General features: G+C 34.2%; 1 protein-coding gene across 13 annotated transcripts in view; it reads right to left on the reverse strand.

Annotated features, from left to right (window-relative positions):
• Nucleotides 1–26708, reverse strand: part of MARK3 (microtubule affinity regulating kinase 3) — a 133254-nt gene that overhangs the window by 64782 nt on the left and 41764 nt on the right. For 9 of the 13 annotated variants that reach the window (XM_056811217.1, XM_007473524.3, XM_007473521.3 and 6 more), the window contains exons 4-5: nucleotides 16354–16402; nucleotides 4868–4933 (exon numbers count right to left, since the gene is read on the reverse strand). In XM_056811217.1, the coding sequence (XP_056667195.1) occupies nucleotides 4868–4933; nucleotides 16354–16381 (94 nt within the window). In that variant the 5' untranslated portion in view covers nucleotides 16382–16402. Of the gene's footprint in view, nucleotides 1–4867; nucleotides 4934–9842; nucleotides 9921–16353; nucleotides 16403–26708 lie in introns of all 13 variants that reach the window. The other 4 variants (XM_007473523.3, XM_056811216.1, XM_007473519.3 and 1 more) reach the window with 2 other exon arrangements.

The raw sequence follows: 26708 nt of genomic DNA on the forward strand, positions 1-26708 counted from the left end.
ATCAACAAAAGCTTGGAACACTCTACTTAGCATTAGATAGAGGAGCTCTCCACCCTTTAAACTCAATAAACCAGGAAATGAGAATTCACACCTCACTCTGCTAGGAATCTATGAACCCTTATGGTAAGTATTCATCTCTCTAGAAGGTGAGAAGTGGTTCCCACAAACACTGCCCCCTGGGCAGTGCTGGGCAATGCTGGGCAATTTGGAAACTGTGATTGGCCCCAGTGAAGAGGAGAAGGGACAAGAAGCCACTATAAAAGCCCTGAATTTCTGGGGCTAGGGAAATCTTTTAAGAAGGACTTTTAAGACTTTTAAGAAGGAAGTTGGCTTCAAGGGGTTGGACTTCAAGAAGGAAGTCAGCTTCAAGAAGGTCGGCTAAAGGAAAAAAGTTGGCCTCAGGAGTCACCTTTAGCTTAAGTCATTGTCTTAACCTGCCTCTAGGAGGGAACTTGGGTGAGCGGCTTTTCCTTGTCTTCTGGAGAGTTTATTTGAAGGTCAACAAGTCCTGGTGAGTAGAGCACCGGAGCAAAATTTATTTAGATAGGCTAATGTCTTCTCTACCCTTTTGTATTTCTCTACTTTCATTCCTTCCAATTCTTTTGTAACTAAAAGTTATTAAAGTCATTTCAACTTTGAGCAATAATACTTTGAATTGGCAACCACCATTATTTATAATTTTCATATATATTAGTCAAACCATTAAAATTTAATTCTTACACCTCTCTTCACTCTCCCCTCTTGGAGATCAGCAATTTGATCTGGGTTATATATATATATATATATGTGTGTGTGTGTGTGTGTGTGTGTGTGTGTGTGTGTGTGTGTGTGTGTGTGTGTGTGTGTGTGTGTGTGTGTAAAATCATATAAAACATAATTCTATAAGTGAAAGCACTATTATTCCCATTTTACAAATGAACTATAAATGACAAATATTTGGCCCATGATCATACAGCTAGGTGCCTAAGGTAGGATTCAAACCTAAGATTTCACGTTTCCAAATTTAATGTTATATTCATTATTCCATTTTACCTTTTAGTTCCAAAGTAGGATGGCTACCTCAGGAGATACTAAGGTCCTCCTCACTAAAAACTTTCAAGTAAAGGCCAGGTGTCTTGCTGAGGACCACAGTATAGGAAATGATTGTTTTGTATAATTTTTGTAAAATTCAAGATTTTTTTAAAAATTATTTTTTGAGATAAATTTCAGGAAAAGAAACTCACTAACTCCCCAAATCAAGAAAGCAAACTTTTTGAAAAAGGTGCCATAAAGAAGCCTATAGAAACCACACACTGCACCAGAAGATCCAGAATGAACTTTGGGATGTAGTGAAGTGAACTGAAGGGGATTGAACACATTTACTCTGAATGTAAACTCTTATACCAAAGGCGATTGCCCCCTAATTGGTTTGTCAATGCACCTACCAATCATTGGTTTTGCTATCTTTTTCTTTTATTTCCCTCTCACCCCCAAATTTTTATAATTTCTTTTTAGAAAGTACATTATTGTACGTACCTCTAGTAAGAGATCTTTAGATATAAGCTGGTTTATGAAATGATTCATTGGAGAAACTAGGCATGTAAATCTGGGAGATTTCAACATGCTCGCCTCCCAAAAGAATCATAGGGGGCAATTGTGTAAAGGGACCCTTTCTCCCAGGGTCATGAACTTTCTGTTTGTCTGAGCCAGCCCATCAGCATGGCTAGAACACTCCAAACAGAGGTCACAGGTTAAGAGCCCTAGGATCATAACTTGGAATTAAGGGTCATAGGTCTGAGTCAGAGAGACTTGGTTCCTGAGATGTGATAGACCAGCACACAGGGAAAGGAAGTGTCATGGAGAAAGAGGACTATAAAAAATGAGACAGTAGAGGAGATCAGGTTCTTCTCTGGAGATCTTTGGAGGTCTTTCCATGATTTGTCATTGGTGGCTCAGGGGGAACACACCCTTATATTTATATTAAATTGTTAAAAGCTACTATTATCCTTGTGACTTAAAGAGTTAATTATTTTATAAACAGCGACCACAACAATCTTTTAAAAAACTAGTATTATATTTACAAACTAATCTCTAAATATTACATTTACAATATTATATATGGCATAATATTAATTTTCAACATTAGAGTTTAGAAGTGGGTTGAACTAAGTGTACTTTTAAAGTTCATCTAGGCCTGCCCACCTTTCCTTTCTATGCTGAGATGGCCATTCTGTGACAATAATGCACTGGTGTGGCAGATGAGGGAACAGAACAAAAGACAATCTAGTCTTGGACCTACAACCAATTTGCTATATGACCTGGGGAAAAATTGCCACTTCCCAAGGCTTCTCATCTTAAAAGGACAGAATTTTGATGTTGTGACAAGGAAATCACTTTAAAAAACTGATACATATTAATTTAAGGTCGCCAAGGAATTCAGCTATGTAATTCCTAAATGAAAACTTAAGTCAGCAGTCAACCTTTTATAGAGTTTACTTACAAACAGGAGGAAGAAAGGAATTAGAGATAGAGAGAGAGAGGGGGAGAGAGAAAGGGGAGAGAAGGGAATAGGGCTTAAATACCCCCTCTGTTTAGGCTGGGCCAAAAGGCCCAAGCCCTTAGATAGCTGAGGCAAAGAAAGGAGATCAGTCCCTATTACTCACGTGACCAAAATGGAGAAACAGTCTCAGGGGCCTCCACCTCCAGCTTCCTTCAGAGCCAACTCTCAAAGCACCATCTCTTAGACCAAAAACCTCTCCAACCAACCCCCTCAGTCCTCAGACCCCTCTATCTTTAAGGAAACCATCCAAGTTCCCTCCCCTCAGTTCTCACATCTACCAATCACTGTCCATGTCTTCCCTGTGCCAATGGTGGCTCTAGCTTAACCCAGGACCGCCCAGAGGTCTGTGGCTTTGCACATGTCTGTTGAAGGTCATATTCTCAATAATTAAATCTTGATCCTTTGCTGCAGCCCTTCCTAAATCCTGTTAGGACTGAGTGGGGTGGAAATTGTATTTTCCAAGACCTGGTTCTGTCATTCCAAGTATCTCTATTGTATCAATTCTAAAATCAATCATGACTCAAAGAAATTCCTGTTCTATGCTTAAGCATAGGTCAAAGCCCTTTCCATTGTTCTATAAAAGGTTTCTGTCCTAAAGTAATCTTAAGAAGGGAGGAGGAGGAGGAACCTCCCATGCCAATGGGGTTCACATTCCAATAGAGTTCCCACTATCAATAGGAAATTTTTCAAGTATGAAATTTCCCAATGGTGAAATTTCCAACATTTATAAGTCTAAGAAATTTTAAGGTTTACAATGTTCTCAAAATTCCTTACTTGCTCTAACTAAAATATACCCATATAAGATCAAATATACCCTTCTGTAAAAGGAAAGATTATATAATAATAATTTCCTATATTAGAGTAGATAATCCAATGGAAACAGCATTTAATTAACATAGTTAAAATAAATTTCTCATCACTTGCCACTTCAGAAAAATATCATACATATTAAAATAATAGGTCCACAAACATATTCAGTGGCTTTCAAGACAAAATAGAAAAAGGCAAAACTTGTATGTAATACTCTTCTCCCTGCTGGGTTCAGATTACTTTTTCTTATTTATACATTCAATTTAAAAAAGTGTTTATTAACTGCTTCTGCTTCCTGGTTTTGTAGAATGACTTTTAAAATTCACTTGTGATAAACAAGATTTTAACTTAACAAAAAATTCAGTGTTTTGTAGATAACATATAAATAATCAATCAGAACTCTATATAACGTTCTAGAGAAGAAAAGCATAATTGGTTAAAAGAAACCAATTTTATAAAAATGTGTGTGTGTATATATTTATATAATCAACAATCAAATTATGATATATTAAATTCAGTACTTCAATTTGATAATCTACTCCCCCTTCTTTGGTATAGACTCAAACTCATCCATACCTTCTTATCTTGCAATTCTTGCTTACATTCATTTTGAAAGTAACTGAGTCAAATGTTTGTATTCACACAGCCTTACTAAAACTAGTTAACTAATTCACAATTTCCCCATTTGCCTCACAAATCCTGACATTCCAGGGAGTACACAATATTAAAAGAAACCCTATATTTAAAATACAGAAATGATTGTGGAATGATCTACTGTGATAGACTTAGCTACTCTCAGCAATACAATGATCCAGGACAATTCTAAGGGACTTAAAAAAAGAATGCTATCCCCCCTTCCAGAGAAAGAACTCCTGGAGCCAAAATACAGATGAAATCATGTGATTTTTTACTTTTTTATGTGGGTTTTTGGTTTTATATGATTATTCACTTATATGGAATTTTTTTATGATAATACATGTATAGCCCAGATCAAATTGCTTGCCAGCTCCAGGAGGGGATAGGGAGGGAGACAATTTGGATCATATAACTTTGGAAAACTTATGTGGAAATTTGTTATTGCATGCGATTGGGGAAAAAATTTTAATATATTTATAATAGAACAAAAAAAATACAGAAATGATTATTGCTCTGGAAAAAAACAGATCATACGAACAAAATAACACCTGAAAGATGAAGGCAGAAACACAAAATATCTTCCATTTTAAGAAACTGAGGTTCCTAAGTTTTAAAAAAATTTATTTTGGTTTTAAAGTATTTTCCTTAATATCTTTAAAAACTCATGAGATTTCTCCACAGAGACACACTAATAAAGAATCACTTAGACATTACCTTCTGAAAATGCCTAGGAAAATTTAAAATGGCTCTCAAATACCCAAGCTTTTAATTTTAAAGGAAACCTTAAAAGCCAGCATAATAGCTATCTTGCCTAATGAAATAAAAATTAAAAACAAAACAAAACACATGCATGATAAACAAGTAAAAAGCAAAGGTACTTACCTCCACTTGCATACTCCATGATTAAGTACAGTGTTTTTTCAGTTTCAATTACTTCAAATAACTTAACTGAGGGGAGATTAGGAAAAGGAAGTAAAATTTACTAACAAAATGAGCATATACATTTGTTTATTTAGTATTCATTATTCAACAACAATGTTGAGAATAAGTGTTTGTATGTAGGCTTAGGTATGTTGAAAACCTTAAGTTCATAGTTTTAATTCCCCCCCCCCCCTTTAAAATTTTCAGCAACTGATTCTTTGAAAAAATGCCAATTGTGTCTTTACTAATTTTATATATGCTTTAGCAAATAAAAAGATTAAAATCAGAGATATAATAAAAACACAGATGACTCTTGGTACCTTCTAACAAATTAATTTTGCATTTAGTGGACCATGATAAGTCAAATTCAATACTGACTCCTACCTGAAAATTTTCTTTACATTTGTTATTTCCTCCTCATATTTCAAAGAAATATAATCCTCTCAGATCTTCCAACACTCTTAATGATGGTACTCAGATTTTATAACCTTTGCAAACTAATTAAATTTAACAAACATTTAAATACCCATTGTTTAATGTCCTGCATTAAGTACTTAGGATAAAAACATCTTGAGTAAAAAACATTAGCAAGCACTTACTATGTGCCAAGCACTGTGCTAAGTGCTAGAGAGATAAAAAGAAAAAGAGATACAGTCAAACTCTAACTGTGGGAAGCAACACATTAAAAAGTTCAGCTGTGGACTAGATGGATAGAAAAGCCAGGAGTCCGAAGATTACAGAGGTAAGGTGGTAGATGGCAAAGGGTCTTTAGGTTTTATTAGTAGGTCAGATTTAAATGTCAAGGATCTTCAAGTATAGAAGCAGAGCACATGTTAAGACCTGGTGATCCTCCCTCTGCTAGGAAGGAAAGAGCTGCCAGCTCTACCTTCTTCAAACTTTGAGAGCAAAGCAGACAATCCAAAGGAGCTGGGAAGGGTGTTCCCCCCCAAATCCTGGCACCAGGTTTCACCTAGGTAGTCCAGGATGATGCTGAGTTGGCTGAAGGAAGGGTGATGGTAGCACTGGCAACAGATAAAATCTTATCGTCCCAGCATGCAGTAAGCTTAAACTTTAATAGTTCAGATTTGTTTGTGGATAATGTGATATGACATGTAGAATAGGATATGGGCAAAGAAAAATAATCCATATGAAGTGATAGAAAAAAGAATCTGATGTGGACAGCACTTTCCACTAGGAACAGGGAGGGATAGAGAGCAGGAAAAGTTTCACGGCTGGGAAATATGACATACTTGAAATAATAAAGGCTCTCAAAAGGTAGAAAAAGTCATATATTCTGGGTGTGTGTACAGTCTTAAAAAAAGATTTAAGAGTTAACAGGTGGACAGTATGTAATATGGTCAGAACACAGGGAACATGAAGGAAAATCATAACAGAGAATGTTGGAAAGATAGAATAGGAATTTTAGAGGGCCTTAAATGCTAAGCTTAAGGTCTACTTTAAACTGAAAAAGGGAACCAATGAAAGAGGAATATCATTAGTGAAGAAATAGGAATATGAATGTGCTGAAGTGAAGTGGGGCAAACTTTTAAGAGGTTATAACAACAGACAAAAGGGATGAGACTTAAACTAGAATAGGGAATACAGCAGGTAGTCTCCATTTTCATAAGCTCACAACTCAACTTTTCTTATTTCATCTTTTAAGATATAATTCTGATTAAAATATTATTAGTTGAAGTGTGATTGCAATTGTTTCACAGAGAACAAAAACCTTTAAAGTTAACCACTTTGAAGTAGAAGCTGAGAGAAATGGAAAGCACTATGATAAACGGAAAAGGATAACCTCAGAACATACTGGCTTTTTGAGAGAATTAATCAATTTTCATGGGGAATGAGGTCCTGTTCTGTTACTTCCCTTTAGTTAACAGAACATTCTTCTTACTTTTACCAACAATTGAAAAAAAAAAGATGCAATCTGGTAGCTTGGTATTAGAAACGTATAAATTCTAAAATAAGTCATAAATACATAGGGAATCTACAAAGCCAACATTTTGGATAATATTCCTATAATTCCAATAATTTGGATGCCAATTTTGCAGTGTTATATTTATGACAAAATTATAATGTATGCTAAATACTTTCCAAAGTCAAGGTGAAATTATAACTTCAAGAAAATTTGTTTTGTCATCATGAAAATACTTAACAAATTCTGTCAATGAGAAGTGTCCATTGTAAGGGAGGATCAAAATGTAAATAACTAGATACATACAAAGGAGATAAAAAGTAATGAGAAGAGCCGCCACTAGTACCTCGGAGGATTGGGAAAAGCATCTTGTAAAAGATGAATTTTAGCTAAGTTTTGAAAGAAGCTTTGGGAAAAATTAGGAGGCAGAAGTGAAAGATTATAGCCAGCATGGAATGGAGAGATGAAAGTGACTTGTTCAAGGAAATATAAGTAGGTCAGTATAGCTAAAACATAGAGTATACAGTGGTGAGTTATGTTTAAGAAATCTGGGAAGTGAGGCAGCTCAGACACTTCCAAGTCACTTAACTCCCATTACCTAAGTCCGCATGGAACCAATACACAATACTGATTCTAAAATGGAAGGCAAGGGTTTAAAAAAAAAAGTCTAGGAAGGTAAGAAAGGGCTGAGTTATAAAAAGCCTTAAATACAAAACAGAGGACTTTATATTTGAACCTAATGGTGACTTAGAGCCACTGGAGAGCTAAACAGGGAACTTCCATGAGAAGGTAAGACCTAGAAAATCATCTTGAAGTGTAGGATGAATTAAGAATAGAATCAAGGGATTTGAGGCAGGGAAACCAGTTAGAAGGTTTAAAAACAAAACAAAACTTATCTTCAGTCTTGGAATCAATACTATGTATTGGTTCCAAAGCAAAAGAGTGGTTAAGGACTGGGAAATGGGGGTTAAGTGACTTGACCAAGGTCACACAGCTAGGAAGTGTCTGAGGTTATATCTGAACCTAGGACCTCCCATCTTGTAAGTCTGGCTCTCAATCCACTGAGCCACCCAGCTGCCCCCAGAAGGCTATTGTAATAGTCCAAGTCATAGATGATGACAATAGGTATGAGTGTAGGGAAAGGGTCTAATATTTTCTGAGGCTATGATACATATAATTTAAAGAAAATCAACTTCAAAGACTTATTTTGCAAACCTAAGTTGTCAAGAAATAAACCATTATTGAAACATGTTTATTTTTTCTTTTCTCTTTTTAAAGCCAAAGAATTGGATTTTAAATCCCTCTAAAACTGAAAACAAATATAACTGACTGTCATACCAAATCTAGTAGAAATTATGGAACCTATTTTAAAATCATCGACATTGTATGTCACTTAATGATTATAGTAAAGTGATATGGAAAGAATCTATCACTAAAAAAAAAAAAGAATTAAAAGATATAATTTGAAATTTAAGTTAGAATAAAGGAGGGTGATAGCAATAAATTGAGCCTCAATCTAAAATGAAAAATCAAGACAAGATGTTTCCCAACTCCCACAAAAACATTATCCTGTGTAATTTTCTCTTTAATTGTATGGTATATAATCATATCAAGAACAGAGACATTTTGACAGTTCTTGGTTTTGAATTTAAGCCAACTGCTCTGCCATAGAATAATTTCATAATCTAAGTTTCTAAAAATCAACTAAATCAGGGCAGCTGGGTAGCTCAGTGGATTAAGAACCAGACCTAGAGACAGGAGGTCCTAGGTTCAAATCTGGCCCAAGACACTTTTTAGCTGTGTGACCCTTACCCTTAGTAGATCATTAAATCCCATCTGTCTAGCCCTTACTGCTCTTTTGCCTTGGAAATGATACTTGATATTGATTCTAAGACAGAAGGTAAGGGTTTAAAAAAAGATAAAAATATGTAAGTGAATAGGACACCTTGGTACAGAAGAGAAAATACTTATTAAAAAAAAATCATTGCATGAACAGATTTTCTTGGGCTTACCATGTAGTAGGAACTACTGTAAAGCAAAACTGTACAGTTGTGGTTATTATAAAAGTTCTTATGAGACATCAGAATTAAATTTTAAACGAACAGTTAAGACTGGAAAATTAAAATGTAAAATCTAAGTTAAAAGTAAAATCAATAATATCTTCATTTATTTGTACTTTAGTATTTATATAAATCCCTACATATTTTTATGGAGTTTACCTACCCATGCTGTAATACACTTTCCCTCATGCTAGTTATGTACACTGGGCGGTCATCAAATTAATTTATACTATGCCTATACATGCATGTAGACACTAAAAGATACTGGCTATGCTACAATTATACACAATATTGGATCATAGGATTTTCAAAAAGAAAAGGTATCAGAGATCATTCTTTGAGGGAAAATAATTCTACGGGGATTAAGTAATTTGCCCAAATCACATAAATTAATAAGTAGAATGAGTTGGAAAGAGTGGAATACAAAAATTTCAGTGCTAGAAACTCAAAGGTCATTCAGACCAAAAAGAAGCCATTTAATAATATCCAAAAGTGGTCCTTTCAGTCAGACAACTTCTAGGGATAAGAAGTTCATTATCTCCTGAGGAATTACACTATAATTCTGAAATAACTGTAAGAAAAATTTTTCCCTTATGTCAATCTGAAATCTTACTCCTCTCTATAACTTTCATCCATTGCTCCTCTTTTTCCCCCCTCTGGAGTTATACTCACATTTAACTTCTTGTTCCCTAAGAGGTTAGAAGATCTATTAAGAGGCTACTGTCATGGTAAAGAAAAGTAGTAAGGAGACCATGTTCTAGGATGATGGTCATAGAAAAGGAGTAGAGGATAATATGAAAGAGATTACAGAGGTGATATTTACAAGTAATTGAGTGGATATCAGAGATAAGAGAAGAATTGAAGATAACCTCAAACTTTCAGATGTGAAGAGATTGAGAGGAAAAGTGAAGTCCTTCAGTCCCAATATCCATAATTATTTTAAAAAAGGATTTACCTTAATTTGTGTTGATAAACTTTTATTTTTATATTTTTCATTTAGAAATATATGCCACATCCTCCCTGAGAGACATCCCTTATAACAAAGAATAAAAAAGGGAAAAAAAGCTTAGCAAAACTAATTCATCAACCAACTTTGACATTATATGCAATGTTGGGAGAACATTCATAGTACCCTATCTCTGCAATGAAGACAGAGGTACATTTTCAATTCTTCTTTAAGGACAAACTTTGTTATAACTTTAATAAAATACTCAGTTTTGATTGAAAATGATGTTGCTATTCATTCCATTTATGTTTATTTATATTAATGCAGTTATTATACATACTGTTTTTATGATTCTGTTTACTTGACTGCACTAGTTCAAAGTTTTACCATGCTTCTCTATAGGAATAGCCTATTAAGATCCATATACCACAATTTGTTTAGCTATTCTTCAATCAACGGGCATCTACTTTGTTACTATCCAAAATATAGCTACAATTATTTTTGTGTATTTGAGACTTTTCCATTCTTTACTTCCTTGGGATATAAACCGAGGTGTAGGTCAAAAAGTATGAATACTTTAGTCATTTCAAACTGCTTACCAGAATGAATGCACCAATTTATAGCTCCAATCTTATTGGTGGGCCACTTTCCAAAAAGTGTATAACCACAGACTATTCTCAACTTCTGTTATCTATACCCATTGGTTTGTATAAGGTAAAACTGATGTAATTTTGATTTGTATGTCAATTAATAGTGATTTGTGGCTGATCCAATAAGAAGGTTCAACGGCTGCGACGCAGCAAAGCACTGAGAAGTTGTTAGGGCGTGTTGGAGCACAAAGGACAACACAGCCATCCAATGCAGCTGAGGAAGTCTCCAGGTTTAACGACCTTTCGTGCCACTGGACCCAGGCTTCCAATGCTGAGAGAGTGGGACTGTCTGTGTATCGATTTTTCCACTTACATCTCCTTCACGCACAAGTGTCTTTGTGCACACTCATCTATACACCATAGATGAAAACGCACAAAGACAATCGTCATCCTTGGTTACTGAGAGACTACTGCTGTGGCTGATCTAGATTGAAATTATTTGTTGGAAAATTGTTCATGAACTGTTCTTTTACCAACTTATTCATTAGGTAACAATTGTGTGTGTGAATTGCGCGTGTGCACGTGCTGTGAGATACTTAAGTGTGTGTGTGTGAGGGAGAGAAAAAGAAATATACCATGTATCTCAGACATCGAACCTTATCAGAGATGTTTGATGAAAACATTTTTCCCCTCAATTGGGATCTTTCCCTTCTTGTCCTAGTTGCACTCATTTTGTTCATGTAAAAGCATTACAACTTTGGATAACAAAAATAATCTATTTTACCTTTTGCTATAAATTTTGGTTAAGAATTTTCTTCCTCTCCATAACCTAACTCTTTATAGTCTGGCTTCCAACATCATCACTCACCTGAAAGTGTTTCCTCTAAAATTATGACTTCTTAATTGACAAACATAAGGGCTTTTTCTCTCTTTTCTTCTTAATTTCTACATAACCTCCAACAATGTTGATCACTCTTTTCTCTCTAGGTTCCTTTAATCTGACTCTCCTGTATACTAGTACCTTTTTAGCCTCCTTTGTTGGATCTTTGTCTAGATCATGCCTGTTATGTGTAAATGTCCCCTTGGGACCTGTCCTGAGGGCTCTTATCTTTTCCCTTTTTACTATTTCACTTGATAATCTCATCAGTTTACTTAGATTCAATGATCATCTCTATGATGATGACTCTCAAATCCTAAATCCTAACCTCTCCATAACTTTGTCTTAAATCTCCAATCGTCTATTATTTATCTCAAACTGTATATCCTGTTGATATTTTAACCTCAACATGTCCAAAATTGAATTTATCACCTTCCCCTCAAATCAGATCCCCTTCCTAACTCCTCTATTCCTATTGAGGGAATAGCACCACCATTCTCCCAATCACCCAAGTTGACAATCTAGGTGTCATCCTCAATCCCTCACTCTTTTACCACCACACCTCTTACACCCAAACAAACTAGTGCCAAGACGATCAATTTTACTTTACTAAAATCTCTCAAAAACTAACCTTTCCCCTTCTCCTCTACCACTGCTACCATGGTGGTGCAATTTAAATTACTGCAATAATCTGCTGATTAGTATCCCTGCCATAAGTCTCTCCCTACTCCAATCCCATCTACATTCATTTGTCTAAGTGATCTTCCTAGAGTCTAAGTCTGTCCATGTCAAACCTCACTACTTAATAAATTCAAGGGGCTCCCTATTACTTCTAAGATCAAATATAAAATTTTGTTTGGCATTCAAATCTCTTTTCCAGCTCCTGACTTTACCTTTCCAATCTTTAAATCTCACACCCTCCACAGACTCTTGAGTACTAATCTAGTGGCACTGACCTCCTTGCTATTCCTCATACAAGACACTCCACATCTCCCAAATCTGGGTATTTTCACTGGCTGTCCCTCAAGCCTGGAATGTTCTCCCTTCCTCCTCTCAGCCCCTAGCTTTCTTCAATCTCAAATCCTACCTTCTGAAAGAAGTCTTTTCTGATCTCTCTTAATGCTAATGCCTTCTCTATAATTATCTAATACTTATCCTGTATATAACTTGTTTGTACATAGTTATTTTCATACTGTCTCTCCAATCGGGCTGTAAGTTTCTTAAGAGAAGGGAATATATGCTGCCTTTATAGCTCCAGCGCCTGGCACATAGTAGGTGCTTAATATGTTTACTGATTTTATGACCAACAGTTATGAAATCTTCTCTTCTTAGAGAAAGCATTCACTATGGTAAATGTAGAAGATGGAGTTTGAAATCTAATTTAAGCCAACTGCTATTCGGTTTACATGGGCTTGAAGTCAGGTACACCTGGGTTTAAATTTTATCTTAAGACACTTACTAGCTATGTGATGTTAGGCAAGTCTTTAATCTTTGTCATTCTCAGATTTCTCATCTCATCTTAAAAAATGGGAAAACTATAATAGCGCCAACTTCAAAGTTGTGAGGATCAAATGATATTAGTACAGTGCTTGGCAAACCCTAAAACGCTATACAAATACTAGTTACTATTATTATTATTATTTTTTTAATAACCCATACCTTCCGTCTTGGAGTCAATACTGTGTATTGGCTCCAAGGCAGAAGAGTGGTAAGGGCTAGGCAATGGGGGTCAAGTGACTTGCCCAGGGTCACACAGTTGGGAAGTGGCTGAAGCCAGATTTGAACCTAGGACCTCCCGTCTCTAGGCCTGGCTCTCAATCCACTGAGCTACCCAGCTGCCCCCTCTATTATTATTATTAAATAATCACAAACAGGGAGATATTTAAAGTAATTTGTGATGCTATTTATGTAAACTTTCAAAGATCACAATGGATCAACAAGTACATCTACCAATTATTTTATTACTCTGGGATATAGTCTATTGGAGACTGGTAACTTGAACTTACCCTCAAGACTGGTTAGGTGCTTTATTACTATCTCCATAATTATTTTGGTTTTCAAGCTCCCATCAGTCATTTTTGTTAAGTTCTTTCTAATCTATAAAAGTTTCCTTTTTAGATTTAAACAGAATAATAAGAGCTGCATATTCCTACCAGATCCCCATCATGCATTATCCTCCTGAGTAGCAATCCTATTCCTTCTTTGATCCTCCTCTTTTTCTCCATTTAAACTAAAAGTCAACAACCTTTCTAGGATTCTCAACATATCCACTGGGCTAGGCTACTTTATTTTTTCCCTAATTTTAATCTATATCTTTTTTTAAAATCACTTTCATTCCCTAATAGATTCCTCTCTCCTCCAATTCCCTCCCACCCCTTGTAAGGTATCAAATGCTGTAAAGAATAAAAAAAGAAAAAAATTAGCCTAACAAAGTTAACCAACCATGTCTCATATTCTCCCCTTCCTCCAAACCTTTGTAAAGAAGAAAGATCCATTTTCTTATCTCCTTTTAAGTCAAGCTTGGTCATTATATATAGAGGCATAATACAGGCTATTCTTTCCTATTCATGCTTGTTATTTGACCTGGCTTCCATTTGCCATACATATCTCTAAATTCTTTCGGTTTACACATTGTTTCTTCAAAGCCCTTACCCCTCAACCCCCCTTTCAACTCAAGAGTTGTTTTTTTGTTGTCAGCAGAATTTTATTCAGGATAATCAAAAGTCACTGGAACTGACTTTGTAGAATTTTAAACCATGGGATAAAAAAGATGTCTTTTCTGTGAATCCTTTGAAATTTGCATTCCTACTAAAGCTGGATATCCCTATAATGTACATCAAGTTATAGTTAGCCTTCTTTTATTCTACAACAAATTCTAAGATATAATAGCCATGTTTGTCTAAGGTTAGTAATAAAATTTTATTTTTGTAGTTCTTTCCTCCTATGGAGAATCAGGTCCTGATGACAGTTTTCTTTGTTGATTCCTTAATTTTTTGTAGGATTTATTATAATTATAAATTAATTACTTTTACAAGAGTGTTCCAATAAATATGTCCTTCTTCATTTCTATTTGTGTCTACAAGCCAGGCTTGTGATGTGTTTCTATAACTCACCTATTTTTTCTGTCTTGGTGGTGCATATTGTTATCAGATATAAAATCTAATTTGTTTTAATCTTTCTGTTAACCTTCACTCTAGCATATTTCTCCTATTCAGTTTTCTGGATTTCCACATATGAATATATCTTCTTAATATAGAATCCTATCTTACTTTTACCTGACTTGTTGCTTCCAAATAAGTAAGAATCTTCCAGAGCCTTATTACAAGAAAAAAGTCCCACTTTACCAAATCTTTGTTATATCTACTAAAGTAAAATGTCCATGGATTTTTGCTTTAGAATTCTGAGTTGCTTGCGGTTAATAAATTTCCACAGTTTTGTACAATCATCTGAAGCCATGAAACTCCTGTGAATTTCTAAGGCTAAATTGGAGCTAGTTTCTATGCTATCAAAATTTGTGAAATGGCACTTTTCCCTCTCCCCCTTCCCAATAAGTTTAAAGTCGTAGACTCCAAGCAAAAAATTTTATCAGCCTTTGATGACCTCCAAGCATAGCCAAGATGCCATTCTTTTAATATTTTAATATATGGTCCCAAAAGTCAAATCCTGCTTAAGATACAATTTCACCAATCAGATGTTTAGCTCTAAGTAGGCTTTTTCTCTTTTCTTACATTTGTTTTCACTCAGCAGTAATGAAAACACTGTGTGCCACTGCAATTTTCAGTTTCTTGCCAAAAACTTAATAACCCTTATAAGGTAATGCTTTCTAGATTCCTTCTGGAATTATCATTTATGCCCATGTGTATAACCAGAAGGTTGGGCTTCTTCTAACTGAAGCAAGAATGCATCCTATCCATACCACAACATAATAAGGCAGCCAACCTTCCAGTAAAGTGTTTCTGTGGCCTTAACCAGACTAATCTTGGGATAACTATTCTTAACTGAGGGGAAAAAAAACACCACTCATTGTTTCAGAAGAAAAAAAATCCAAGTTTTTGTTCTATCTTCAATGATTTAAAGTACACATATTAAATAAATTTTTTTGTCAAGTACCGAAATCACCCAAGTTCTGAAATAGTTGATCAAAAGATATATATAATTGTTTGAAAAATTAAAGTTTTGAAACAATTTTACCATCTCACATTACTTTTAAACCACTTTTTTATTTATTTGTTATTTGGGCATAATCCTATTTAAAACACAAATATGACCCAAGAAATTCAGGCTTACACAAAATATAAAGTAGAGATGATTGCCTCACAAAAGGAATTACTCTAAGGCACCGTAAGTTACAAATTTTCTTAGTGACTTAAAACATGGATATATATATATATACATAAACAACTTAACCAAAAAAAGTTTCTTTTCTTTCTTTTAAAAAACAAACCCTCATCTTCTGTCTTAGATTCTAAGGCAGAAGAGCAATAAGGGTTGGGCAATGGTACTTGCCCAGGGTTATACAATTTAGGAAGTGTCCAAGGCCAAATCTGAACCCACGACCTCCCATCTCTAGGCCTGGCTCTCAATCCACTAAGCCATCTAGCTGCTCCCAGGAACATGTTTCTTGCATAAAGGAAGATACTTTTACAAACGACAACAAATTTTCATTTCTGTGTATTTTCTCTTTATCCATCAAATTAACAGAATAGGATAAAAGGTTCTGTAACAGTGACAAATTTGGCATAAGACAAGTATTACTAATCCTATTTAAAATATTCACCCATATACACAAATAGCATTTAAATATTAAATCAACAAGTATTTAATGTAACACCTAATAGTTCACCTTGTCAGGGCAAGAATTCCATATACTTAGAGGCAGGCCATACTCTCTTATGTGGAATTCTACAAAAAAATCAATGCCATTAACAATTCCATATTGTAAGAAAATGTAATCATATAAGGGCCACTTTTCTTGGAAGAGACATTTCATTTTGAGGCATGCCTTTCCAGAATGCATTTGGTTCAATAAGCATTTGAAAGAAAACAAAAGTACCTATGTTTGGATGGTTTAAAATCTTCATTATTCTTACTTCTCTGAAGAGCTAAAAAAAAAGAAAAAAGAAAAAACAAAGAAAAGAAAATGAAATACATAAAATTTACTGAACAGGCTATCCCACTGGTACAGTAAAAATCCCATAGGCAAAAACAGATACACACACATACTTTTACTAGAGAGGGATTGCTTTGATTCATTTCAAATATTTTAGTGTTTCTTGTCTATGACCAAGTTATGAAATACAATATAATTAACACGGATTTTAGTTTGCTATTATGAAAAAGTTTAGGGTTATATAGGGACAAACCACATTAATAATTTCATCTTGATATTGAGGTAACAGTGTTTAAATCTTCAAAATGAAAAGTTTCAAACCAAATTTGTTTTACATATTCAAGTTCTGACTATTTAAAGGAGTAGATATTTTTTGTAGTCGCAATGAGTTTTTTCATAAACATGCCAGGTTGAATCTCAAAACAAAACAAAGATTTTAAACAATCACTAGAATTCATAATAGAAAACAACAGTAATAGCTGATAGACTTCACAAAACATGGATTCTTTTAAACTTCAAATTTGCCTGGTAACTTGAAATTTGACTTGATGTAGAACACTTTTGTAAGATCATATCTTTGACATAATAAGAGATACATTTATAAACAATAACAAGTTTATCTCCATGTATCATTTTTCTCTATTTTCTAAGGAGAGCTTTTTGTTGGGTTGCAGGACACTTTCTAAGATACTTGCTCAGATTTTTAAAAACAAAACAAGACCCACTCTATATGTCACTATTATTACCCAAAGCCAAATCCCTTCATATTTCTAGCTATATCCAGAAGAAGATCAGACTAACTATGGTACAGTTCATATGGAAAGAGAGAGCAAGCACTGTGGGTTCCATACCATATGAGCAGGGAGCCATTCCAAAGCTACCTAGACACTAGGGAGTTAAAATTTGATCTGAATACTTGGTTCTACAAATGAAATAGGATTTAATAAGCTCCCTCCCAATAAGTTAAAAATATGGCTAGGTACCATGAAAAACTCCATTCCCAGTCCATCCTCCAATTCCCTACAGAAAAAAAATCTAAGATGTGGCCCTTGCTCTCAAATACCTAATAATAAGCTCAGAAAAAATTACAAACACATAAAAATTATTATTAAAGAGTTGAATAAGATTAAGAGAAGCCAAATACTATAAAACCAAAGGTCTTATACCACCAACTGCTTGTTGTATATTTCCAACTAGCTCTCTAATAAGCAAACTCAACACATTCAATACTTTCTTTCCTCTTTACTATGATTTCTCCTTATTCTTTTCCTCGTCAATGCATCTTCCACAAAAGTCTCAAAATAATCTTTCTAAATTAAATGTTCCCTATTTAATACTGATTTTGAAGTGGCCTGTAAAAGACTATAAAATACTTCAGGAACATTATGATAGAGCAATCTGCTATTATGCTTCCCTGATATAGGACAATGCAAATTAAATCTCATTATAATTTTTTTCCCACCATCTTTAAGGATCAAGAAAAACCAGGTAGAGAATTTAATAGATGCATTTTTTTACATTTGTGATGGATAATAATGGAAAAATAATAGAAATTAAGAGTAGGGGAAAAATATTTGAATTCCCAAGCAATTACAGTGGTGCTCTAATATCCACTTATATCTGAACTATGAGTCCAGAGAAAAAATTGTAAGGGTTTCTATTTTTCATTAGAGGATTTGAATTATTCATAAGTATGGGCTTATTCTGAACACTTTTCCTCAGCTGTTCAAAAAAGTAATTTAAGGTAAAAGTTTCCTCATTCCACCTCCCAACATAAAACTAAGAAAAAGTAATTTAACTAAAGCACAAGTTTGATCACATCATTCCCCTGCTCAAAAACCTTCAAAAATTCTCTATTACTTTTTTTTTTAAACCTTACCTTCTGTTCTTGAAATTGATACAGAATATTGGTTCTAAGGCAAAAGATTGGTAAGAGCTAGCTAACTTTAGTGACTTAACCAGGATCACACAACCTGGAAGTGCCAGGGACCAATTTAAAACCCAGGATATTTCCTGTCTCTAGACCTAGCTCTCTATCTCTAGAGTCATCTAGTGCCCCACCCAGCCACCTCCAATACTTTTAAGGATAAAAAATTCAGTTTACCCTGCAGAATCTGGTTCTAGTTTATTCTACATGCAAGTTTATTTCACAGTATTCCCCCCTTCATAAATTGTGTTCCTACTAAACTTTATTATTTCAGTAGCTATTCCTAGAGTTCACCATTTAACCTCCTTTGTGCCTTTCTGCAGGCCTGGAATGCATTCCCTCCCTTAACTCCATTCCCTTACAAGTGAATCCCTACCTTCTAAAGCTCAGTTCAAGGCCCACCTCTCACTAGAAGCCTTTCCACATCTCTCTAGATCTAGGGTTTTTAACTATTTGTTTTTTATGAACCCCTCTGGTGAAGCCTATGAACCCCTACTCAGAATATTTTTAAATGAGTAATATAAGATTTCAAAGGAAATCCATCTATATTGAAGTTAATAAAACATTGCTTTAAAAATCCTACATTTTATTGGTTGGTGTTTTCTCCCTCATGAAATAATCAAATATTACCTGTTCACAGTATAAATTCCTGGAGGGTGGGATTATTTTTCTTGTCTCTGCATTCCCAGCATTTAGAACTATATCTCACACAGAGATAATCTTAAATAAACGTTTACTGATAAAATAGACTGACTGGAGAAGAATTAAATAGAGCACAAAAAAGTTAGAAAGGGCTGGGTTCTGTTCAGAAGTGGCCCTTCTATAATTTCTTAGTAAACAACGCTCAGGTTTAGAAAAGGACTGCAGATAAGTGAAAATCTGAGATTTTGGTGATGTATATGTCATTAAAAAGCTCGTTACTATTAATAAGAGTGACTGCTAGGCTAAGTCTAGTTTCCTAATCTCTCAAAACTAAAAATGGGGGGGGGGGAGGGGGGGAGAGGACAGTATTAAAAATTGTGCATGGGGAAACCTGAAGATAAAGACTATGGGACTGATTTTGCAAAGCTTAAGAACCTGTTTGTGTTTTTGAAAAATAATAAAACCAACAAAACTGTAATAACCAAATTCCCAAATAAACAAGAAAACATGTGCCCCCCTCCCCCCCTTTGCAGAAGTTGAGACTAAGCACATTGTCAAGACTTGGTTAGGTAAAAATTAGTTTACACTAAACTGGTTTTTTCTACCTTAATCTCTTGGTTTTATTCTTTGTAATAAGAAAATGATTCACTGGGCAGAGGAAGGGGAAAGACACATTCAGAAAAGGTATCAAATCAATTTTTTAAAACCCTTACCTTCTTAGTATCTTCTAGAACAGAAGAATAACAATTATTTATTGTCCAATCTCAAAAAGGCTCTCTCACCTCCCTCACATTAGTATTTTACTGGTATAACAGTAAATTTGTGGATTGAATATCAATATTTTACTGAATTAGCCTTCTTATCCCAAAACTGAATATTCTATTTTCTTAGCTCATTTTTTACATCTATGAAAACTGTTTTGTTATAGATTCCATGTCTACTGTTAGGTTATTTAAATTATCAAATCAGTTCATTAATGAGTACTAATATTAAATTTTTAGTCTGGGGAGCAAATATTCATACATTTTTCTCTTAAGTTTTCAGTATGTTGATATGTAATTCAAAATACCTTCTAATTTTAAAAAATATTTTCTTCCAGAAAAATAACAAAAGCTGGAAAAGAAGTGGAAAAATAGTTAATAATATACTATTATTGGAGTTGTGAACTGGTTTAACCATTCCGTAGAACTGCATGGAACTATGGCCATAAAACTGCATATCCTTTTATCCAGCAATACCACTAGTAGGTCTGTACTTCAAAGAAATCAAAGGAAAAAAATAAAGGATCTATCTATATGTACAAAAATATTTAAGGCAACTTTTTGTGGTGGCAAAGAATATGAAATTGAGGGGATAGCCCATCAACTGGGACATGTCTGAACAGGTTGTTGTATACGATTGTAATGGAATAATACTGTGCTATAAAAAATGATGGAGGGAGTGGTTTCAGGACAATCTGAGAAGACATAAAGATTGATGCAGAGTGAAATGAGCAGAACCAGGAGAACATTGTACATAGTAACATCAGTATTGTAATGATAATCAACTATGAAAGACTTAGCTATTCTGATTAATACAATGACCTACAATTCCAAAGGATACATGAAAAATGTTATCTGCCTCCAGAGAGAACTGATAAGTGTTGAAGCATATTTTTAAGCATTGATTTTTCTTGTCTTTTTTTTCAATACAGCAGATGTAGAAATAAATATGTTCTGGATAATTTCCTATATGTAATGAGTATCATATTGATAGCTTTCTCAATGAAAAAGGAGTGGGAGGGAGAGAATTTGGAATTAAAAATAAAAAATGAGCTTTAAAAAAATTACTTTCAATCTGGTTAATTTGATTTTGTACTCTTTGGATGCTGAAAAATGTCTAGAAGAGAGCAAATATGGTGGCAAATGGCTTTGAGCTAATGCCACATGTAGATAAGTTGAAAGAACGAAAAATATTTACACTGGATAAAAGGGATGAATATGATAGATGACTTCAAATACTAGATGACAATTATATGAAATGGCCTCAGTATGTTGTGCTTTTTGAGTTGTGTCTCCTTTCCAGTTTTTCTGCCTCTTCCCTGTTAGGCTAGAGACTATCATTTCTAATCAGTCTCTGCATCCCTATCTGTACACCAACCTCTTTTCCCCACTTCTAATTTATTGGATCTTAGAAACCAGATTAATTAATGCATTTAAAGAATAATTTGGATCAGAATAGGGTCCTGAGTGGTTCTTCAAAGAATAAAGCCCATGAACTTTCATAGAGACTCTGTCATGTCTATATTAGTTACCCAGAATTTGATTTGCTTCCCTCCAGGTTCCTGGCTATATTCCAGGTTGGGTAAAGCTACCAGGCAACTGGGATGACAGATTTACTGGACTGTTAAGAATAGTAGATAAAGGTAACATGTGTAATCTGAAATCCCTAGATTCTCAACATTAATTTTGGCTGTTCATTTTTATATCATCCTTCTTCAAAGAGTTTCAACCCTTAAGGAATTTAACTTAACCTAAGCCCCTAAACTAAAATAGCTTTAACTAAACCCTTAAGGAGTTTAAAAAATGAAGACTAATTTTACTATGTTTTCTCTGTCCTTTCTTATGGAGATGCATAAGCAGTAAAATAGTCAAATGTTTTTTCTCTGACTACTGTAACCCTAAATAAATCATAAACTGGACGATTATTTTAATAATCAAGAGGCTGCTGTACACAATGATCTAGAGACAACCAGGAGCAGAGTTAATTTTAGATTCACCCAAATTTTTCCATGAGTCTATGACATGATTCTTACTCATTAAAATATATAGCTCCTTTGGGATTTCTCCAAGATCAATGGTAAAGTTGTAAATAAAACAGCATGTGACACTATTTTAACTAAAAATAAAGTTACTTATAATTAACAAAGTATTTAGATACTAGTGGAGGTTTCTAAAAAGAAGCACTATTTCAATTTTATTTTTTTGCTTTCAAATCTTCTTGTGAAATAGAAATAATAAGTGCATATAAATGTTTCCTTTCTTAATGTTTACTAAAACAAGCATGATTTAAATCTAGTATTTTTGTATTATAGTTCCTAGATCTAACACACAAAATCCAAAACAGGCACAAAAATAACAAAAGAACTAACAAAAATAATGATCAAAATTGTTCCTCTATTCAGTAGAACACAAAATGTTATTTATCCCATCTTAAAAAAAAAAGTATTACACTAATTTTTTATACTGTATATATAATTTTATCAACATGGAGGGAGCTTCTGACGAGGAAACTCTACCCATGCAGATTCTCTTGACGTGCAGTTTTGCCTTTTTTGCTATTGTTGTTCCAATATTTCATATTTATTTCTTCTTAAACAGTGTAAGCCAAAAAGACATGTAAATAGGTCAACATAAAATGTCACAATTGAAATTTTCTCCAATCAAAAAAATAAACAAATCAGCTTTATTCACTTCTCAATGTTTTAAAACAAAGAATTTTTGTTTTGATACAATAGTTTAAAAAAAATTTTAATGAAAGAGCAATCAATTTTACTATAAAGTAAAAATTGCCATTCCCCCCTCTCCCCTAATTAGTCCAAAGTTGCATTTGGGAACTTATTTGCTACTGTACCAATGTCATGACAAATTAAAGTGTAGGATTGAAGAGGTAAGGAGGCTTGGTTCTGTTTTATTTTCAAAATCCAATGTTTATGGTCAAGTTCTAAAAACATTCCAATTAAAAAGCAAATATATATATTTTTAATTTTCACCATAAATTTGCCTCATGGGGTTAGATGCTGAAGGATGAGGAACACCTTGCTGGATACAGATGTACTACCTAGCGGTCACCAAGGGCAAAAATTTATAATCTCCCCCTTGGTATTCTATTACCTTTAAATCTACTGGGTATCCCAAAATACCTTCAATTCCATAAGACTTAGTTATCACAACCTGAGATCTTTCCTAGAACTTGTCTGTAACAATACCAATGTTGCTCCAAATTTCATGTGGTTTTTATATATTCTTAACAACTCATATTCCTTTCCTTCTCCTTTGCCCATAAAATTGTCCTTGCTCTTAAGTAAAATTCAATTCTTTGGTGATGAAAAACACAACTCATTGTATCTAGATTTTCAGACTAGAAAAATCTTTATAGCTCTCCTTTCCAAAATCTTTAGTGTATCTTCAACTCCAAAACACTACTTTATGCTATCTTGACTAATTTCAAAGCTATCATCCCGATCAAATATAATCATATTGGCTTAGTTCAATTTTAAAATTAGTTGATCCAGCTAAGAAACTAGGCACAGTGAATTTGGTCAGGAATTCTCGTTTCCTTGGAGAGTGTTAACGAGTTCCCCGCTACCAAACTAAACTTGCTAGTCTTGGACAGTGTTACAAGACCTTCTTCATATGGAATTTGTTGTCACAGATACAATGATATATGCCGATTGGTTTGAAAGGTTCAAAGCCAATACTGACTTTTTCTTTCCTTATTTGTCAAACTTGTTCTAGAGTAAACAACCAGACCATTTGGTAGTGCTTTATTACAGAATTTGAGTCTTTGCTATACAAATATGATTCTCAGGACTGAAAAATGATTTATGCAAGATTTCATGTTGAATGAACTTTCAAATTCAACTGCTAACATTTTTACCACTCAAGATATTTGGTCTTTTGGAAGAATAATCAATGATGTCACACTGATACCACTGCCTTGGTCTGCCCTACTCTTAAGCTTTTTGCTCTTCTACATCTTGATATTCCTGTCAGCAGTGCGGCAATCATCAGATATTTTCTGGTTTCCTGCTCCCTAGGAACCCAGGCTCAAGTGGTAGAAGGGAACTCCCTAGGAGTAGGAGAAGCAAGTAGATTATGGGTTCCCTCTTCAGGTGGCTTCCTCATATAAAATCTTAAGAATTGCTTAGAGAATTAAGAAATTAAGTGACCCAGTCTGTCAGAAAAACCTTCAGCTGTACTCCGTGGCTAACTTTCTATTCATTATTTTAAAATGCTTCTTCATTTACATCAAATAAAATATTTTTAATAAACACCCACATGTACCATAAAATATATAATTCAATTAAATTTTTTCTTAATGAATTTTTCCATAATCTTTACCTGAACACATCTGATGCATGAGTGCACGTGTGTGTATCCCTCTGTTCCTTGCAAGGCATACTTTGTTTTATTTTTATTGGGGATCAGAATTCTGAACTCATACATTTTAGGAGCTCTGAGGAAGGAACTTCCTCTTCCAATAAAGATTTCCATCCTCTTTATAACCTATAGTCTTAATTGTTTCCTATGACACACTGAAAAGTGAATTGAGTTGGATGGCACTTGAACCCAGGTCTTCTTGACTCAAAGTAGTTCTAAGAAAAAAGCTATTTCTGCAAAACTAACCAATGCACCTGAAGATATATTTAATGTTTCACACTCAAATTTTCCTACCACTACAACAAAAAGAGGTAGGTGCATTTTCTCATCTCTTCTTTAGGGTCACGCTTAGTCATTATGGTTTAATTAACTACAAAGTGAACTATCACTTGCTTCTCAAAGAAAGGATAAGACTAACAAAATAAAATTTAATAGGGTTATATGACATCTAAAAACAAGTCTTACTAAATAGCTCAAACTAGAAAAATCAAAATATAAGAAAACTAGAAACTTCAGAGAATTCATCTTTTAATTTTGCTTCCACCCCCACCCCCCACGCCCACACACCCACCCAATGTTATATGTAAACCATTTGGCAAAACTATTATTTTTAATTATCATTTTCAGAAGAACCAGGATTGTATAACACATTAAGGCATCTTTATAACAAAAGCACTCATTAAAAAAAAAAAAGACATTCCAGAATCAGGATTTAGGTATAGAATACAAGCCATTCATCAAATCTCTCTCTACCTCCAAATTTCTCTACTTTTCCACTTGTTCTAGTCTGAAGAAGAAAATGACCCCTTTCCCAACTAAGATGAACTTTTTTATTTGTATGCTCAGTCCCAATCCCCCCCTAATTTCATCCAGGAACTGCTCCACTAATCATCTCCTTAGTAGCTTTCTTTCCTCTCAGCCTACAAAAACACTCAGGTTGAAAGGTGTAGAGCCAAGTATTCTAAGACAACCCAGTTTAACTCAACCTCAAATCAAAATCTGGAGCTGCAGAGACAATGAAAGGTTAGGGTGAGAAAAAAGTTTGTGACACTGAGGTAGAAGCCTGTCTAGAACCCATGCATGCAACAACAGCAGCAACTCGGGGAGCTCTCAGACCAAAGATCATAAGGGAGTCAGACAACTGGTAAAAAAAGATTATAGGGCACCCTTTGTTGGCAGTGGGTACAATTGGCACAGAATGGCAACTTTATTAACCACATATAATTCTGAGTTGTAGTTCAAAGTTAAGAAATGGGCTGGAAAAATGAGCAAACAATTAAAAAAGAGCTTTACCCTAAAGAAGAGTTACTGTGGTGGCAGGTTAAGACCAAGATGAGAACACAGAAGACAACAGTGAGAAAACAGCTACCAAAAAAGCCTCAAAGAAAAATGATAATTAGATACAAGCTCAAGAAGAATTCCTGGAAGGGTTAAAAGGATAAGAGTAGTAGAAAAATGACTAGGAAAAGAAGCAAATGACACAAACAGCTTGGTAAAAGAGGCCCCAAAAAAGTACTGAAGAAAATAATACTCTTAAAAACAGAACTGGTTGTTGCTGCCCAATGAGGCAGAGAAAGGAGATGCATGAAAAAAAAGAAAATAAATGTGTCTTGAAATAAATTTAATTAATAATAAATTTAATAATTAAAAAATATATTTGAATTTTTAATAAATAACTTTTAAAAACAAAAAGACAGAATTAGCCAAATGGAAAAAGAAGTACAAAACCTCACTAAAGAAAATAATTTCCGAAAAACCAGAACTGGGTTAATGGAAGCTAATGACTCCATGAAATAAGAAACAATAAAACAAAGTCAAAAGAATGAAAAAAGGGAAAATTTGAAATATCTCATTAGAAAAACTGACCTGGAAAAAAGATCAAGGAAAGATAATTTAAGAAGAATTGGACTATATGAAAGTCACGATCAAAGAAAAAGCCTTGATATCATGTTTCAAGAAATTATCAAGGAAAATTGCCCCAATATTTTAGGGCCAGAGAGTAAAATAGAAATGGAAAGAATTCATCAATCACTCCTGAAAGAGATCACAAAATAAAAACTCCCAGGAATATCACACTCAAATGTAAGAGCTCCTGGATCAAAGAGAAAATATACTTCAGTCAGAAAGGAAAAATTCAAATATCGTATAGCCACAATCAGGACTACACAAAATATAGTGGCTGTCACATTTAAAGGACAGAGGATTTAGAATATGATCTTTTAGAAGGCAAAAGAGCTAAGATTATAGGCAAGAACCACAGACCCAGCAAACTGATTATAATCCTTCAAAGGGGAAAAAAAATGAAATTAAGGGCTTTCAAGCGTTCCTGATAAAAAAGAGTAGAGCTGAATAGAAAATGAAACATTCAAACACAAGATTTACACAAATCAGTTGTGTATAGAAATGTAACTTACCCAACAGAGAAAGAAGAGAGGAAGAAGGCAAGAGACTGGGGGGAAAGGAAGGAGATGTTAAAAGGGAGGACAGATTAAGGGAGGCAGTGGCTAGAAGTGAAATAGACTTCAGAAGAGAAACAAGTATAAAAAGAAAGATGAAACAGAAGGAAATGGGAAGGAGGGAAATACACA

The sequence above is a fragment of the Monodelphis domestica genome, chromosome 1 (assembly GCF_027887165.1).
Source record: "Monodelphis domestica isolate mMonDom1 chromosome 1, mMonDom1.pri, whole genome shotgun sequence".
Classification (NCBI taxonomy): domain Eukaryota; kingdom Metazoa; phylum Chordata; class Mammalia; order Didelphimorphia; family Didelphidae; genus Monodelphis; species Monodelphis domestica.